A 19,182-nucleotide genomic window follows, 5' to 3' on the forward strand; every position below is an offset into this window, starting at 1 on the left:
GAATTGCAGGGACACAGGAGGTGGGTGTGGCTAGAAACCACTCATTAAAAAAAGATCCCTGAAACTTAGAAATATCAGACATTAAGAAGCGAACTTAGGGTGTAATCAAACAGAGCTTCGCTGAACTGCTTTAGCGTCTTTCTCAGAACGTTACGCACCTGGTTTCCAGCTTACAGCCTGGGGGTGTAAGGACCTCTGGGTTGCTGTGTGCGTCACATAAACCAGAATCATAGGCTGCTTTGTACAGTCGTTTCATAAGAACAGAAGTACATGCATTGTGGAGTTTTACTGTTTCACCTCCTAACTCCCAAGTTTGTTGGTGTGGATGGAAATGTTCGTCTCGGGCTGAATCACCTCCCGTCTTTGCAGTGCTTTTGGTCCACGCCATGATGTTACAGCTCCTTGCGGGTACAGATGCTGAGTGCTACCTACTAGGAGGAATGCTGTTGTAGAACATGCAAAGCATAATTATTTTAGTCCTAAATTTAGGATAAAATAAAATTATAACTAAGATTGCGGGTACTATTTTTGGCACTTCTGTCATATAGTTGCTCTTTCCTACGTAGTCGGTTCTGTGAGTTTCCTGCTCTCACAAGTAATTATTTCATTTTATTTCTTCCAGGGAGTTAGCTCATGAGCTGGGGTATCCCTGGGTTGAATACTGGGAGTTTCTGGGCTGCTTTGTTGATCTGTCTTCCCGAGAGGGACTGCAAAAACTAGAGGAATATCTCACTCAGCAGGAAATGGGCAGAAAGGCCCAAGAAACAGGAGAAAACGAAGGCCTCCGCCAAGATAAAGGCTCTGCCTCTGGTAAGAAACTGCCAGTGTGTCCACCTGCCCAGGGGACTCACACTTCCACTCTGGCAACAGTCGCCAGAAGCATGTTCACAGTGGGTGGGGTGTTGCAGCTGTCCTCATTGTCTCTCTCTCGTGTCTTGAATACTGAAACCGGGAAAGTGGTCCAGATGCACTAAGTTAAGAAGGAACTAAAAAAGTCATCCATGTGTCTGAAAAGTGGAAGTAGAGATAAATTAATGTGATCATGACAGGAGACATATTTAAACCGAGTTGTACTTTTACTGTGATGAACCAGTGTTGTAGTGGAGAAGGCTGTGGTCAGCTGGACTGGTAGGTGAGAGGTGGGCATGTTGGGCGTAAGGCTGAACTGGGCTCGGAAGAGCTGGAGTCGCTTACCCTCTGTAGTGACCGCATTTAATCTCTAAAGCTGTGTGCTCTTTATGGCAGCCTCTGGCCACATGTGACCACTTAAATTAATACTAGATAAAATTAGCCCAGTTCCTTAGTTGCACAAGCCACATTCCAAGTGCTGAGTGCTGTGGCGGCAGCACAGACAATGTTCTCGTTGCCTTAAGGCTCCACGGACATTGATGCGCGGGCAGTTCTGCTGTGCTTCGTTCCCAGGCACTGATGAAGGCACACAGTGCCAGCTTGTGGGATTCTTCTAGATGATCCTCAGGGCCCTGCGGGTAATGAGATGCCTACTCAGTGCTCCTTTGAATCCTGGCAAACTGGAGCCCAGAGGTCTGAAGGCTCCAGGCGCGGTGGCCCCACTGCCCTCCACACCACCGCGCCGGGTGCTCTAGCCTTGGATTTCTCTTTGCGTGCTCCTGCCTTTGAAGGAGGAAATGTGGGTCAGGAAACCATTTCCTTTGCAGAGTCCTGCTTGCCTTTTAAATACCTTTTGTCAAAAGATAATGGAGGTGGTTTTCTTGAATTCTGATGTAGAGATTTTGAATTAAAATATAACGTGTTGCTTGGGTCATGTGAATTTATAAACTGCATGAATGTCCTTTCTCTCACTGGGCTTGAATTTGATGGGCTCCTGTTACTCAGATCTCTAAAGTACTTCTTTGTCTTGTGCGTAGGTGGTGGTAAAAAGTGCAGCAATTCCATTTCTGTGGGGGCATTTCTAGATGAAGATGATGACATGAGCTTGGAAGAAATTAAAAACAGGCAAAATACAGCTCGGAATAATAGCCAGTCCGCCATCGGTGCTTTTGGAGACTCAGGATGTGACATTCTTCCTTTGGAGCAGAAAGCAAGCCTCATAGAAACCTCAGACCTGAACCACCCCCACAGTGGCAGAAATGGGTTTTGCAGTCCTCTAAGTAGCAGTGAGACCCTGAGTGAGAAGAGACCGAAGTCCCACGGTGGGCAGGACTCCGTGCGCTCACCTATCTCGAGCTTAACTGTTGAGTTTGATAAACTGAATTTGCAGAATCTGGGAAGTAACGTTTATAAGACACCAAATAAAAATATGATAAAAACTAAAGATAGGAAAATCCTGACTTCAGGAATGGACTTGGTAGAAAGTGATTTGTTAGAACCTGCTTCTGCTACAGAAAAACCTGGAAATAATGAAATAAGGACAGGAAATGAAATGTCAGCCAAAATTGCTACAATGTCCCTGGGTCCCGACGGTCCCCAGCACAAGACCCGGCCTGGTTGCAATCCTGAGTTCTGGTGTGCGTCAGCTTCCCCAGCACCCTCCGAGCCGACCGAGGGTCCCACCACACAGATGCCAGGCGCGAGGCTCTTCCTTTCTGGGTATGTGTACATGCAGCTAGGCGCACACATGGTGTTTGTGGCTGCGCCTTTTAGAACCTTTTATCCTCTATTTCACATTTTGATTTGACTCACACTTTTGGTTCCCACTTCTTTTGTCATTAGTTTGTAGTTTATAAATATTCGTTCAGAGGTCTTGTAGATGAACTGTGGCTGGAGTTTTCAAATGGTGATCAAACAGCATGCTGCTTCTCCAAGTCAGCAGAGTCTGCTGTAACTTGCTGGGGAAGTAAACACTGCTGGAACAATGGGATTGTTCCTGAGAACTTAATTTGTATGAGGAAAGGCAGCCTTGGGTTCAGGCTCATTCTCCAGGTGGTAGAAAGCACCCTGCCTTTTGCTGTTTATCACCCTCTGAAAGTTAAACTATGCAAAACCATGTCTGTCGGACAGGACCGAGTCCTGCTCATGGGTCCCTCAGCGTGAAGTCATTGCGGGTTCCTGGAAGCACTATCGCCCTGTTCCTTAGACTTCTCAACTCAGTGCAGGGGTCCTTGTCCAACACCTGAGCCTTGAGATGCACATGTGCACGTGCACACACACACGCCCCGGCATAGACCAGCACGGGCTGCTTCGAGCCAATACCGACTGCTCAGGTGAATGAGCTGGAGGGGCCCCTGGAGTCCAGGCACAAGTTCTCTGTTGCTTGGGCATGGCTGGAGATTTCACATCCTCCTACCCATGCTCAGGTTTCCTGAGTTATGAATGCAATGGTGTTTTGGAAGTCCTTGTTTTTCAAAGGTGTCTTTCTTTTTCTCTCATTCCCTTTCTAATGCATTCTAGAGAAGAGCCATCCAAACTAGATCGGGATGTTTTGGCAGCTCTGGAGTGCATCAGCATTGACCCTCACCAACACCCAGCCGTCCACAGGTGGAGGAGTGCTGTCCTGTCCTACTCGCCGTCGGACAGACAGAGGTACTGGGGCTCTGCAGCCGTCGGCCCTGTGCAGTCACGTGGGTAGCTGGGCTCTGGATTCAGTACTGGGTCTCCCAGCCGAGGCTAAAGCATAGGGCACAGGAGGGGCCGTCCAAGCCAGGCTCAGGGCTTAACATGGGTCACACAATTCAGGTGGGAAATACCTGTGAGCTCTGTATTTTCAAATGCCCTGACTTGGAAAAGAAAACCAGGATCCGAGGCTTGGGATTGCTGCTGGGACTGGGGCCTTTTCTCTGCACCAACCCCTCCTGGGGTGCAGTCAAGGGGGCCCAAGGCCTTGGCGCTTTGCTTCTCTTTTAGCTGCTCCCTGCTCCAGCCCCTGCAGACCGGCGTCTGTGCTAACAGATCTCTTTTGGTTTCCTTAGCTGGCCCAGCCCCACCTCAAAAGGGAGATGCCCATCCCAGTGGCAGGATCTCAGCTCCTCTCACAGCTGCAGCTCGGGAAGAAGCAGTCCTGTGGCCGGGGGCCCTGGTAGGCCTGGGCCCACTCCACGCACCCCTGGCGTGCACAGCCCCGGGCGCTACAGCCCTGCACACTACAGCCCCGTGCGCCGCACCCATCTGCGCAGGCCGGCCCGGCCCGAGGAGCTCACAGCCCTGTAGCTCGGCAGCATGGGGCTCTCTCCAGTCTTCCTTTTTGAAAACCAAGGGTAATGCATGTATTTCTAAAATGACATGGAAGAATATATTCTGATTAATTTATTAATCCTCATTTTGAGGGTAAAGGAATTTTAGAAAATACAAATGTTCTCTATAAAATTTCGATTTCTGATATTTTCAGAGAAGTTAATGAAAATGATACCCATTTTCTGAAAAAAAATGTCAGTGTGGTAATGACTTTTTGGTTAGCAATTCCTAGTTTTCAAAAGTAACAGAGAAAAGGGGTACTAACACAGTTCATCTAAGAATGTTTGGAGATAGTTGTGCCCTTACCAGAAATTCCAAGCAAGTGATTCTGGAAGGAGTCTGTGTGGGCTGTATGCACGGACATCTGCAGAGGACTTGCACTTATTTCAGTGTGCTTGTTAAAGCAGATGGAGTTGTGTGTTGTCTCACCTGTTTCTGGGGTATGGCAAGGGACTTTGACTTTCTAATACACAAAAGAAAATCCTTTTTGGGTTAGATGGATATGAAGTAGTAGATAGCAAGGAGGGAACGAATGAAAGCCTTGAATAGACCTTGGTGTTTTAGACTTGAAACAATACTTGTAGTAAGTGTATCCTTTATTTTAGAACTAATCCCAGTTGGGATTTCTCTTACAAAAAGAGCATAGGTTTAGTGCAGAAATGAGGGATGGGATCGTTCGGTCATTGTGGTGTTGGAGCTGTGTGGCCTCGAACCTCGGCGGTCTTGGGGAGGCACCAGACAAGTGGCGGGCAGGGGCACCCTCGGGCGAGGCCCTGGGAGAGCGCGTCTCGCCAAGGCTTTCTCCTGGGTGTTAAATATTGTGAACAATTTCAGTGTTGGATTCAAAAGGTTAAAACTGTACCAATGCTTCTGCTAACTTCAGTGCCTTCTGTAAATCATTTTAAATTTTTCTGAAACTTGTTTTTTTGTGATACTAAGTAGGCATAAGTGAGATCTTTCTTCCTTTTGTGAAAATTCTGAATTTTGTGTTTGGAAAAAAAAAACTTACTTCTTTCACTCAATTCTGAGAGACAGGTCATAAATATTGCAATAAGGATTTAGATTACTAAGGTTCAGAAAGTTGTTACACAGGGTGTTTTCATTTGTTGTGTAGCACATAATCTAGGTATGACATAAAACAAAGGCATCTTTGTTCTCAAAAAAATCAGAATATGGATGTTATATTTATAGTGATAATTGTTTTCTCTATAATCTGGCCAAATTGTCCTGTATATCATTGTAATTATTCAGATGTTAATTAAATAGTGTTTTTGCCCTAATTTTTCAGATTGCTATTCCTCGGTTTTGGATAATTTTAGCCTTCTTTGATTATTTCTCCATTTGTTTGCCAAAGCAGTATGCAGATGTTTTAAAAAACAAAAGAGCCTATGAGTGCATCATCAAATGTCTTCGGTTTATTTTTTTGTTTCTTACAAAAAGGGAAATAAATTATTTTTAAAAATCACTTAATAATTTTAAGTTTTCAGAGAATTTTCTCCACCCTCCACTTGAGTTGAATACCCTTAATTTAGCCCTTTTCTTTCCTAACACAGTTATGAAAATTTTTCTGGTATCAGGTAAACTAGCACAAATTTTGTAACTGCACTTGGAAATTGCAAAGTGTTTGTGTGTGTGTGTGATTAACAATTGGTGGTGTAATTTCTTCAGTTTCAAAGAGGTGATTTAAAAAAACAGAATCTGCCATGGTGACACGAGGTTGGAGAGGGTTTTCTGTAGCTGGCAGGGAACAAGGCTGCCCTCAAAGAGCTTACTGTCACCTCTTCTTCTATCAGCTCTTTTCTGGGCCTCGGCTGCAGGGTGAGGGACGTCTAAAACGTTCCCCTGCTGTTCACTTCCGGGTGGAAACAGCTCTGAGGCTGCTGAGGAGGTACCTGCTGTGCTGTGGCCAGGTAGGGTTACCTGTTCTGGAAGACTACCCACAAATCTGGTTTAATAACTTTTCCGTGTTTCCAGAAACTTTCACAGCTTTCAGAGGAAACCGATGGTTGTCAGCTCACCTTTTAGGGTGGCATCGTCATCGCTGCCCGGCGCCCCGAGGCAGGCTTTGTGTGCTGGGCAGTTAGAGGCACACATTTTTATTTGCGTCTCAACCTGAGTGCTTACACCAGGGGTACACATTTTGGATTTGCACACAAAATCCCTTAAGTATTCTCTGGTTTATAAATTGTACTTATGTTCCTTTTTTGTTCATCTGAAAAGGAAATGTGGAACAGGAAGCCCTGTTCACGAGGAACCCACTGCGGTGAGTTGCCTCCTGCCTGCTGTTTTCAGTCCAGCTCTCCCTCTTGGTACACGCTCCCGGGTACAGATTGTGTGTCAGTAAAAGCCAAGGTATCATTACTGACAGCGCCGATCTGTCTCTAAACATCCCTCCCCGGAAGCCCACTAGACCCCTAGGATGGGCTCCGCCAGCCCTCCTGGTGCCCCGTGCGGCGCCCTTCCCGCCTCGCTGGGACAGTCGGTGGCCTTGGTCTCCCCATTCTCCCCGGGAGCTTGCTCCACGCCCCAGGTGCTTCTCACAGCACGTTTCTCGATGGAGAAATAAATTGAGCTGGATGTGACGCAGTACTTTGCTCTTGGGGCTTTCAGGGTTCTCTTTGTCTTCAGCATTCGACAGTTGGACTGTAATAAGCCCTAGTCTGGGTCTATCTGAGTTTATCCTGTTTGGAGTGTCTTGGATGTGTATAATTCATGTCTTTTGTTAAATTTAGGAAGTTTTCAGCCATTATTTCTTTGACTATCCACTCTTCTCCTTCTGGGACTCCCACAGTGCCTGTAGTGGCTTGATGGTGTCCCACAGGTTCCTCGGGTTCTGCTCACTTTTCCTCATTGTCTCTTCTTTCTCCTCTTCAGACTGGATGACTTCAGTTGTCTTATCTTCAAGTTCTCTCTTTCTGCCTGCTCCAATCTGCTACTGAAACCCTCTAAGGAATTTTAAATTTCTGTTACTGTGGTCTTCAGCTGTTTGATTCCTTTTCATAATTCCCATCTCTCATATCTTCTTTGTGTTTGTCTTTTGTTTTCCCATTTTCCTTTAGTTCTTTGTCCATGTTTTCCTTTAGCTCCTTGAGCATATTTAGGACCATTTTTTAAAAAGTCTTTGCTACATCTCGGATCTGGTAAGTGCTGCCTTTTATTTGTGTTTTTAGAAATCAGCACAGTCCCTGGCCTGTCACACTTTATTTCTAGAGTGGGACCTGGTTGCTGTGCTTTCCTGCTTATGAAGCTCACTGTCCTGGGCCAGGACCTCAGCTACTCCCAACCACATCTGCTGGGTAAGCCTTAAACAGTGGAAACACTCAGGATTAGCAGCAGTTACTCAAAACAAAAAACAGGAAAATAAAATTTTATTATATAATTATTTCCAAAGTTGACAAATGGATAAAATATTCCAATTAGCTGCACTGATTGCAGAAATGTTTATAACTACACTTCATAGAAATTATATTTATTTTCTAAATTAACAATACTTGGGATAGATGTCTAAATACTTTAATCCATAACATAAAAGGTTAGCAATCACCAGAGGCAAACTACAATTAACTCTGGGATATTAAAACGCCTTTTATTAAACATGATTTTTTTGTCAGGAAGCCAGTGTTAAAATTTATCGTCAGTTCTCCTACTTTAAGAGGCCTTGAAAGGCAGGTCAGTTCCTGTCCATCTAGTCTTGGTGTGAGACCGTGGGTTTCAAGCAAGATCCCACATGAGGAAAGTCTTTAACAGAAGGACTTGGTGAAAAGAATGAAGTGAAAGGAGTTGTGAACACAAACCTGCATTCCACACATGCACTATTCCGAGCACCCCCCAGTCTGCAGGGCTGTGTTGGCAGGGGCGGTGGGGGTCTGCACGTGCTTATCCCAGAGACGCCCTGCGTCGGGCTGGCTGCCCTTCCACGGTGGGCCCAGCTTCTCTTGGAGAAATATTTGACTTCCATAGGGTCATCCAATTAGATCAGAGTAAGGTAGAAAACCTTGCACAATCAGCTATCAGGGCTGAATGTTTCCAGAAATGCAGCAACTTAGATGTTTCTACTTTCCAACCAGTTTCTTGCTTGGGAAATAAAATGCAACAGCAATGCAGCCTGTGCCAGGACACAGAGGGAAGGACATCCATGGGCCTTGGCGATGTGTGGAACAGAGCCAGACTTTGGAGCTGAAAAGAGGCTAGTCTGGTGACTTGATGCCCAGGACTGTGTTCTCAGGACCGAGTGATCTTGTCGGGGGGCATGAACCCTGTGTCCCCGAGGGTCCTCAGGGCCACGGTGCCACTTGGCCGGATGACCAGGTGCGTGATGCTGCCATTGTTGAGGGAGAGACGGAGCCAGCCCTCGGGGGGGAACTGCAGGGCCCTGGAAGAGGAGCAGACGGGGTGAGAAGGGAGGCAGGCGGTACTGAGCCAAACTTGGGAGAACAGAGCAGCCCTGGAGAGAAGCACATGGGGGCTTCGACGAACAGAGAAGTAGATGTGGGTGAAAGGGGAGGTGAGGGCACTGAGCCATTCTGGGACCGGGGGTTACAGACTGCAGGGTTCCTGAAGAGGGAAGCACGAGGGCAGGGTGGGGGGTTTGCACTGAAGGCAGCGTGAGCCCCTAACCTCTCTTCACTCCTCACAACCTGGGGCCACTGGTGGGCCTTGGGACAGCGCACACACCCCAATGCACGTTCTCAGCACGTACTGTTGGGTCACAGGGGTCACATCCCTTCCAGCTGACCCGTGACTCAGGTGAGACAGCCACCCCCTCCTGGGGATTACGGGATCCACTGCGACTCAAGATTGTGCACCTCACTCAGAAACACGCTGCTTTCCTACACGTGTACGAAGGTGACTTGTTCTTCCAGCCCAACAAACAAAAGGCACAGCCAAGTTCTCCAACCGACCGAGCCCTTAGCAAGTGCAGGGAGGGAGGAGTGACGCATCCACAGCTGCTGCCGCACAGCACTCCTGACAGGCGCTGCTTACGCCGAACACGCGCCTAAGACCTAGCGTTCCTGCTGCCTCCTTTGGAATCACCAGAAGGTCCTTTGTGGAAGTTTCTAAACTGGGGGGCACAGAACCCAGGCACTTACTGTGCGGTGTCCAGCCCATCTCCTTCCTCCTGACGGCAGCCGTGGCCAGCGAGACCTGCAGGCGTCAGTCCTGCCACCAGACTTCCTGCCTGCCCTCCCCACCTGTCTCAAGCCACTGGCTCCACGGGGGACAGGCTTCCACGTTTCAAACGTTGCCCTGAGGTCTGATGAAGCCTGCCTGTTTCAAATGCATAAACCAAAAACTGGCCTTCCCACACAAGGTGCCTGGACATGCTGCCATTCGGGGTGGGCCCTGGTGCTCTGCCGAGAAGCAGCTGATGCCAGGGAGAATGTGATCTGAGCCCAGAACATTCTGTGGTGCCAGAAGTTGAAGGAGGCGGAGCCCATCAGGCACGGAGTCAACCCGGGCCACGGCAATGTCGCAACAGATGACCAACCTCTAATAGTCACCACCCAAGGAACGCAAACCACCTGTGAGTCCACAGGGATAAGAACAGAATGAGTAAGTGGAGGCAAGGGGGTGGCTCCTACAGAAGCACTTCAGTAAAGACGATGAGAGAAACAAAGTCAAACACGAGGCAAATGGCACTAATGACTGGTGCAGGCTCGAGGCAGGAGGGCAAAGTCAGGAGAGGCAGGATCCCTCCTGGCTTTACCGATGTCCATCAATTAGGAGAAGGAACAAATAACTTCCCAGCAGACAACCCTTTCCCCAGGCGCGCAGCAGACACCACCAGTCCCGATGCGATGTGCTGAGGGCAGACCCCGCCTGCTGCTTACTGAAACGCATCCTGGGAACACACAGGGTCAGGAAAGACAAGGACTGCCCCAGACTGGAGGAGCTCGTGGGGCCCGGGGTGAGGCCTGGGACAGAACAGGGGCGTTCGTGGAAAAAGCGGTACAATTCAAATAAGATCTGCAGTTTTGCTACTAGCATTGAATCAAGGTTAACTTCCTGGTTTTGATCATTGCATGTGGTTATGTAAGTGGTTATCAGTGAACTTCCTTTACTATTCTTACTACCTTTCTGTAAGTCTAAAATTCCTGTGCCCGGTGGCCCAGGCGGAAGTGCACAGCAAAGCCCAGGGGCCTGGGGCCTCACCTGCACACAATGTAACGGATGACGTTAGCATGGCAGATGAAGATCTCGTAACTGTCCTCCTCCTGCTTGGCATCCGCCCGGTGGATGTAGTTCCGGAATGCGGCCTCAATTCGGGCTCCATCTTCATAATACTGCTGGGGGCAGAGCAAGGAATCATGTGAAACAAAGGCAACCCGGTCAGCTCTCAGGACATTATCATAAAAAGGAATAAAACACTTCAAATCTACAGGCAGCAACGCTGAAGTAAGAAAGGAGCTGAGCTCCAGGAGGTGTGAGTGAGCAGAGCAGAAACGACGGCCTGAGGAGGGAGCTGCGGGCTGCAGCCCCTGGAGCGGAAACCCACGCCTCCCCGTCTCGCGGGCATTTGTTTTTACCACAGCCTCCGGCTTCCAGTGGGACACGGGCGGGTCTGGTTCGATGGGGGCACCTTCCCTGAGCAGATCTGTGCTGACTCGATAGACGCCTGAAGAGAAACAGAGAGGCTCTCCACATGCTGGTGTCACATACGTGACTAAACTGCACTAGGGAAAACCTGTCCGTCCCCTCCTGTTTCCTCGTGACAGCTCTGTGTGAAAGGGTGCCTGCCATGAGCTGGAAGGGGCACACCTGTCTGGCTACCGCCCTCCCACCTGGACAGCAGGGACCCACCTGGCAGGTGTTTGCTGATTATGTCTGCTGTTTCTATTGCTCGGGTCATGGAGGAATGTACAATTTTATCAAACTTCAGCCCCAAGCTTGCGAGTCGGAGACCAGTTAGTTCAGCTTGTTCACGACCTGAAAGTTGAAACATGCTTTAGAATTACAAGTGTCTGGGTTCCTTCCTCTGTGTACTTAACTTTTTTAAGCCCATATCAAACACCAGACACTGTTGCAGGAAAACAAGGCAGAGGAGTCCCCATCCTCATGGAGTCTGAGCCTGGGTGGTGGGAGTCAGGCATTTGAAAGGTAGAATCAACGACCGACTCTGGTTTTCTTTCAACCAGTATGCAGAGAAAAAGAATCTATTCCACTAATAGGGACCAAAGTTGATGATTGATTATACTGGGTGTTCTGTTTCTGGCCGCTCAGCCTTCTTTCCAACTATATCCATCAGTCAAGTCTAAACACCTCTAATGACCTACCAATTATTTGATCATTCCAGACTTTCAGTGTTCTAAATAGAGACCGAATGCAGATACAAATGCTTTTTTTCAAACATATTTTTAGAATCTAGTTTTAAAAAGTGCTCACAAAGCCAGTTCAAATTGGATACAGTGACATTCATGTATGTTGCTTCACTTCCCATTTTTAAAAAGCCCATTGTGTGTGCAAAGAGAAGCGGAATCACATGTACAGAGGAAACAGGCCAGCTGGGGAACAGGCCTACATGCCCATTTACCATTTGAACTTTTAAACGTGCACATGGGTACTGTCCCATTCAAAAAAGAAATTTAAAACTACCTCAGAGTGCATCTCCTCTAGGAACTTCTCCTGCAGCTACAACTGCACACAAGCACGAAGAGCTGGAAGGAGCCCTGGCAGCAGCCAGGAACTATGACATAAGACTGCCCCTGGAGAAGCCTGCCCTCAGAGCCAGCTAACGAAAGGATGCTTGTATGGAACTCTGGAGGACTCCACGAAGACTGAATAGAAGAAAAAGGAAAAGAATCTCCAAGAACGGACAGAAGATTTCTGTCCCGGGCCCATGGCTCCGGACCCCTCTTCCTCACTCCATCCAGCTCAGCTTGGGAGTCGCCCAGAGGCAGCCCGACCCGGGGCCCTCCTGCCGCACATGCAGATATGGAGCCGCTCACAGCAACTTGGAGGCCCGTGCACGTCCAGGCAGGAGATCCAGGCCACAGAGACAGAGGAGAACACAAGCCACTGAGGAGGGTGCATACAAAAAGGCCCCCAGGGCCAGGGTTGGGAGAAGACCACAGCAGAACTGTTGGCAAGAGGTGCACACAGGCAACCCAGTCTCTCCTCACTGGACCACCTAAATGCAAAATGGATCTTCCTGGTTGACCCATCTAGGTCCCCAGGGTGGGATACCCTGTCAGGGAAGCAACCGGAGCTTCCCAGAAGAAAAGAAACAGGGGTGGGGTGGGGGAACTGAGCTGCTGCAAAAACAGGACAGGCCCTAGAACTGCAAAGTGTAATGAAAAGGGGGCACCAAACTGGGAAGAAAATTCTGGACAAAAAAACAAACAGAACAAGATTTCCAGAGAAAGAACAGAGGAAAGGAGTCTTTCTCCTGGAGGTTAAACAATTGCACATAAAGTACAATCTTAAAAACTGTAATTCATGTCCAGGGCAAGAAACAGGTACAGAAGACCTAAGAAAATCTAAACAGTTAAACACGGGCCACTCTAAAGGGGGAACATTACTATGACCCTACAGAAATGAAAACTTTCAGAGGATAGTATGAACAATCGTATGCCAACAAATTAGACAACTTAAATGAAACGCACAGTTCTTGAGAAACACATGAACAACCTACATTGAATCTAGAAGAAACAAGACTTCAACAAACTAATCTCAAGTTAAGAGATGGAATCAATCATCAAAAACCTACCACCAAAAAAAAAAAAGCCCAGATGTGTTATATACACACGATGGAATATTAAGGGTGAACAATAATCTAATACATACAGATGTGATAATGAGGGTGACCTTAGTGGTATGAGATCCGTCAGGTGAGATTATGGTACGTTAACGGGATTATAAATATCAGTGACGCATTGAAGGTCAGCATGTTTGTAAATGGTTGTTGAAACGCAAGTAACCCACAGAGCAGCACCACAAACCTAAATAAGTGTTAGCACGATATAAGGTATCATACTGGTGCAGAGGATTAACAACATACTGGTATGGAAAAACTACCCATTATGTACTAATGACTATATTTAATATGAATAGCTTAACAACTCTAATACTAGGGATGAAACAATTAGCAGCCGACAAGAGCTCTGGGATGTATTGTGTTATGATAATCGTCTAAAATTGAGAATAATGATTATTGTGCAACTAAGTGAAGACAATGTAAGAAACTGACCGTTTATGTTGGGATAGAATATATATTAAGTCAAGTTAGGAACCTACTACTTAATAAATCAAGCCCTTGACTTGACACTTGCTCTTGTGAAATTTAGGGTTGTAAATGGGAGGCTGAGCCCTCCTATAATTATGCTTAAGAGGCGCCTCCAGGCAGCCTCTTTGTTGCTCAGATGTGTTCTTTTCTCTAAGCCCCACTCAGCAAATAAATTTAATAACCTCCCCCTTCCCCCCAACGAAGGAAATGAATCTCCCTGGCGATGTATGACACGATTCCCAGGAATGAGCCTGGCCCTGGCAATGAGGGATTGAAAATGCCTACTTGACCAAGAGGAAGTAAAAAAAGAAGGTAATAAGCTGAGGTCACAGTGGCTGAGAGATTCCAAATAGAGTAGAGAGGCTGTCCTGGAGGTTTCTCTTATGCAGACTCCAGCTAGACGTCCCAGTTGGCCACAGCATGCCATGCCCTTACCAACAGCCGGCCCCAAATATCCAGTCCCTACCTGAGATTCTATAAAAGATGCACTCACTAAATTTTATCTTTTAGAAACCTGAATCCACCAAAGTGTTCCCTTACCAGACAAGTACTGAAACTCAGAAGCAACAGCCTCTTTAAGATCAACTATCAGATGCAGCCCCCTTCCCCATACTGTCAACATCCCCTTTCAATATGAACAAGTTAGGGTGCTCACTGCCTAGACACCCCAGAGATGGAGAAAGAGATTGAGAGGAAGGAGTAGCAACAAGAAAAGACTGAACAAAGGTCTATAAATACTGAAACTGTATATTTTTTGGATGCTGGGGTGTTGGAATAGCTAGAAGGAGGTAAGTGACATATAGCCTATAGCATCCCTTGGGATCTGCTCTATAGCTGCTCATTGAATTATGCCTTGAAGGTCTCCTTATATATACCTTATATTACATAATAAGGAAAGAACTGAAATGTGGAATTGTAACCCATAACAATTTTTGAAATCATCTATATGACTGCTTGTTGAGCTGTACATCGAGAGATGACACCTTTCTGTATGTATATTTTACAATAATGGAAATGGCTGAAGTTGTGGAGCTGTGACCCATGACATTCTTTGAGATTTGTTCTCTAACTCCTTGTGAAATTGTACATTGAAAGTTATCACTGTTATGTATATATGTTAAAGTTCACAACTAAAAAAATTAGAGGAAAAAAAGGGGGGGGGGAATAACTGATGGGTGTGACCACATGTACCAAACTGGACATTATATTTGAGATTGATGGATGCACAAGGAAATTTAGCCATGGTGAGCACAGAAAACTAAGTAAATGGGCAGGGAGGTGGGAGGGGATCCAGGAAAAACAAAAAATATACAAGAAACTAAACAATGTTCTTACCCTGCTTAGATTAGCAGTGAACAATATTTACATAATCATGACATAAAACAGAGCATATGGATTCAACAAAAAATGATGACAGTGAAACAATGCTCAGGGGGGAGCGTATAAAAACCAAATCTCCATCTACCACTATAGGCAGTCAGCAGATAATGTATAAAAATAAGATACAGAAGTATAAGCAAATCACTGAGAAATATCACATAAAGAAATATATATAAAAAAAAAAAGCCCAGGACCAGATGATTTCACAGGTGAGTTTTAGCAAGCATTCCAAGAAGAATTAATATCAATCCTGCTCAGACCCTTCCAAAAAATTGCAGAGGCAGGAACACTAACTCATCTATGAGGCCAACATCACCCCAGTACCAAAGCCAGATAAAGATCTCATCAGAAAGGAAAACCACAGATTCATCTCTAATGAATATACATGCAAAAATCCTCAACCCAATCAAGTAACACATTAAAGAATTATATACCATAAGTAACTGGGTTTAATTCCAGGTATGCAAGGGTAGTTCAAAACAAAACCAATGGGATATACCACATTAACAAACAGAAGGGGAAACAAACAGAAGGGGAAAAAAGACACATGATCTTTTTGGGTGACGAAGCAGAAGGCATTTGACAAAATCCTGCATCCTTTCTGGATAAAAACCTTTCAAAAAATAGGAACAGGAGGAAACTTCTTAAATGTGATGAAGGGCATATATGAAAAACCCACAGCTAACATACTCAACGGTTAAAGACTGAACACTTTCCCTGTAAGATCTGGAACAAGACATGGATGCTTACTGTCACCACTGTTACTCAACATTATGCTGGAAGTTCTAGCCAGAGCAAATAGGAAAGAAAAAGAAAGAAAAGGCATCCAAATTAGAGTGGAAGAAGTAAAGCTTCCACTGTTTGCAGATGACATGATCCTATATTTAAAAAGTTCTGAAAAAAACAACAAAGCTACTTAAGCTAATAAATGAATTCAGGAAAGTAGCAGAATACCAGACCAACACACAAAAATTAGTGGTGTTTCTATACACTAATAATGAACTATAGGAGGTAATCCAGAAAGAAATTGTTTACAATAGCAACTAAAAGAACTGAATATCTAGGAATAAACTTAGCCAAGGATGTCAAGGACCTGTACACAGAGAACTATAAAACACTGCTAAAAGAAACCGAAAAAGACGTAAATAAATGGAAAGGCATTTTGAGTTCTAAAGGCTAAATGCCATTAAGATATCAACTCTACACAAATTGATCTACAGAGTCAATATAATACCAATCAAAATTCCAAAAGGCCACTTTGCAGAAATGGAACCCAATTAAAAATGGGCAGGAGACATGAACTGACCTTTTTACAAAAAGGAAACACAAATGGCTAAAAAGATGCTCAGCTTCACTAGCTATTCAGCAAATGCAAATCGAAACCACATTGAGATATCATTTCATACCTACCAGTATGGTCACTATTAAACAAAAAGGAAACTACAGTGTTCAAGAGGATGCGGAGAAACAGGACAGTCAATAAGCTACAGTGGGCACTGGTTAAATGTTATCTGGCCCAACACTAAACAGACAGATTTGTAAGACCCGAATAAAAGGAATGGACGTGTCGTGTTCCCTTTCAAGAGCACAAAGGGAAGAGCTCACAAAGCTCATCTGGGCAGTGAAGATGATCACGTGCAGTAAGATCTATCATAATCTTTTTCTTAAGTTAAAGGACATTTTAAAAGGCTTATCTTGTGTCAGAGTTAAGCTTCAGTGATAATTATGGCGTCTGAGTCTGGGACACATCAAGGAGAGGCGGCCCAGGGGTATGAGGAGGCCTGCGGGGCCCAGCCACCTACCCAGCGGGGTCAGGGTCCGGTCCTTCTCTCGGGAGCCATCCACATGGTACTGGGAGTGCCGGATGAGGAAGATGTGTCGCGTGGCCTTGGCTTTGCAGTGGTCCAGTCGGGACGCCAGCTCTTCTTCTCCAGATTCCAGGTTCCTTTTCCGCAGGTTGATGAGAGACAGTGGTTCTCGCCTAATATTGAAATACAAGACTGCTGTGTCCCCATGACCCCTGGTCACAAGACACCTGCAAGTATTTCCAACAAGATGTTATTTCCAAATTGTCAGACCAAGTAGGAAGAGCAAGCTTTCAGACTTCAGCGAGCATGGAGAGAGGTGAGTCACTCATCCACAGAGAGGGCCAGGCCTGTTCCAGGAGACGGTTCACAGCAGTGAACAAAACAGACAAGTGTAACCACAGGCACCTTACACTCCAATGAGGAGAGACAGGTAACAGCACAAAAGAGAAGACAATGTCAGCCACTGACTAGCAATACCCATGGAGTGCGGCGGCTCACCATCCTAGCGCGAGATGGGAATGAAGCAAAAACCAGGCACGGGGTCTGTGGAACTCGGTGCTACCTTCACAATTTTTCTGTTAACCCGTAACTGTTCTAAATAGTTCAGAATAACTATTCTAAAATAATTTAGAACAGTTAAAAGTTAAAAAAAAAAAAAAGGTTTTTATAAAGATATCTCTAAAGTTCCTAAATAGTAGTTCTGTGCCTTTTCTCTGGGAGGAAAGTATCAAACATGAGGAAGTGGAACTGGGTTAACCATTTCACACCAACCCCCCTCCGCTCTGCAGGCAGCGCAAACCAATAAAAATGTGGCAGTAACGTATGTACTTTTAAGTCTTCTAGTAGCTGCACTTAAAAGAAAGAAACGGATGAAGTTTCAATAACAATCCAATATATCAAAAACATTACCATTTCAATATATAATCAATATTAAGGTTCTTTCGCACTGCTTTGGCTTTTAAATTTAAATAAAATTAAGGAACACAATTTTAATCACACTCTCACATTTCAAATGCCCAGTAAGTACATGTACCCAGGGCTATGTCACTAGACCAGACACCAGAGGCTGCTGGCTAAGTCCTCGTACAAATATGAGGATTTCACCCTTATCCCTCTTCCGAGTTCCCCTCTCGGGATCTGGTCACCGTCCCAGCAGCCGTAGTGACCCAGGGCCCGGGCCCCTCTGGGCCATAGTGATTTCATGTTGCTCAAGTCATCAGACCTCCCCAGGGAAGGAAAAACGCAGACAAACCATTGAAACTCCCCTCCCTTGATCTCCGTTGACAACAAACCTCCACACCCTTGGGTCACACGACACTGCTGAAACTCCTCACATCTCCTCATCCTAACCTTACAAACCACCCCCTGCTTTTGCAGAGCGCTAACTTCCATCGTTCCCGGCCAACCGCCCAGCAGAAACTTATCTCCTATAACTAAGTTCTACTAAACTCATGTCTAACTCCAGGCCTAACAGGCTACGCTGGGCTGGGACACACGCCATTTTTTTTGGACACTGACATTAACACCTTCTCAGCCGTCACGCAAACACCTGATCAATACACCGCTCCAACCGGATTAAAAAGCGGAAGGGAAAACAAGGATGTCGGCCCTCCGGAGTGCTCCCAGTCCTCTGTCCGAGACTAGGACTAACCGCCTCGGGGCTTGCCGAGATGCCCTCGCTGTCCCAGTTCCACGAACGGCTTAAGAGAAGCCCTTCCACGCCCGGAGAGCTGACGCCCGCCCAAGACCACGCCACCAGCGGGCTGCCCGCAGCCGTCCAAGCGCGCTGGCAGGGCCGGCCCGTCCGTTCCTTGCGCTAAGTTGACCCCATGAACCATCACGTTTCCAAGACAGGTCCCCACCTGGCAAAACCCGGAGAGCCGCCCGGGCGTTTCCCTCCCGCCCTGCAGCCCTCAGCGTCTCGACCCCCGCCCCACCCCGGTCACCTCCCGGCCCCTTTCCCCGGGCCCCCGCCCCCGCTCGGCCACTCACCTGTCCCAGTTGGGGTCCCAGACGCTGGGCCCGGGCTGCACGCCCACCGCCCAGCCCGGAGGCTCAGGAGCACGGGGCCCCGCGTCTCCGGCCCCGCGGGGCTTCCCCACAGCCACGGCCGAGAAAAGGACGGCCGCCGAGCCCCCAGCCAGCCCGCAGGCGGCCAGCTTCAGCGCCTGCCGGAACGCCATGCCGAAACGCTCCCGCGCAGACCGACGCGCATGCGTTCACGGGCGCGGACGGCGCGCCTAGAGGGACATTCTTCTTCCCGGCGTTCGCTTCCGGCCGGAGCCGGGGCCGCTTCCGGTAAGCGAGAAGACGCGGCTTTCTGCACTGCCGCCTGCACGGAGACCCGCCCGCGTCTTCCTGCGGGAGGCCTGGCCCGCGCCGGCCCCGCTCCCGGGCTGGGATGCGGCAGTGCACCAGAGACGCGGAGCAAACGGAGCGAGGCGCGGAGGGCGGCCCGGGCGGGGTCAGGACGGACCGGCGTCTGCACGGGAGCCGGGAAACCTGGGCAGTTTTCAAGTTGCGAAGTGACATGGTCTCATTTATTTTTAAAATCACCCTGGTTTTTGGAGGAGTTTTCCCACAGGAATACCCAGGCCTCTGCTTAAACATGATGCATTGAAC

General features: G+C 47.2%; 2 protein-coding genes across 3 annotated transcripts in view; one reads left to right on the forward strand and one right to left on the reverse strand.

Annotated features, from left to right (window-relative positions):
* ANKLE2 (ankyrin repeat and LEM domain containing 2) overlaps positions 1-5,614 on the forward strand; it is a 49,331-nt gene extending 43,717 nt beyond the window's left edge. Inside the window, exons 10-13 of the mRNA XM_037817011.1 lie at positions 623-810; positions 1,887-2,568; positions 3,370-3,501; positions 3,888-5,614. Coding sequence (XP_037672939.1) covers positions 623-810; positions 1,887-2,568; positions 3,370-3,501; positions 3,888-4,125 — 1,240 coding nt within the window. The 3' untranslated portion in view covers positions 4,126-5,614. The remainder of the gene's footprint in view (positions 1-622; positions 811-1,886; positions 2,569-3,369; positions 3,502-3,887) is intronic.
* A 1,886-nt stretch (positions 5,615-7,500) lies between these two features.
* PGAM5 (PGAM family member 5, mitochondrial serine/threonine protein phosphatase) lies at positions 7,501-18,781 on the reverse strand. 2 transcript variants are annotated; one of them, XM_037817013.1, is made up of 6 exons: positions 18,553-18,781; positions 16,555-16,733; positions 10,951-11,076; positions 10,677-10,765; positions 10,303-10,433; positions 7,501-8,521 (listed from the first exon to the last, which is right to left on the reverse strand). In XM_037817013.1, the coding sequence occupies exons 1-6, from the start codon at positions 18,741-18,743 to the stop codon at positions 8,371-8,373; spliced, it is 867 nt and encodes a 288-aa protein (XP_037672941.1). In that variant the 5' UTR covers positions 18,744-18,781; the 3' UTR covers positions 7,501-8,370. The 2 variants fall into 2 exon arrangements, with proteins under 2 accessions (XP_037672941.1, XP_037672940.1); XM_037817012.1 differs by having other exon boundaries at positions 10,303-10,436.
* Between the last annotated feature and the right edge of the window lie 401 nt (positions 18,782-19,182).

The sequence above is a fragment of the Choloepus didactylus genome, chromosome 23, assembly GCF_015220235.1.
Source record: "Choloepus didactylus isolate mChoDid1 chromosome 23, mChoDid1.pri, whole genome shotgun sequence".
NCBI lineage: Eukaryota > Metazoa > Chordata > Mammalia > Pilosa > Megalonychidae > Choloepus > Choloepus didactylus.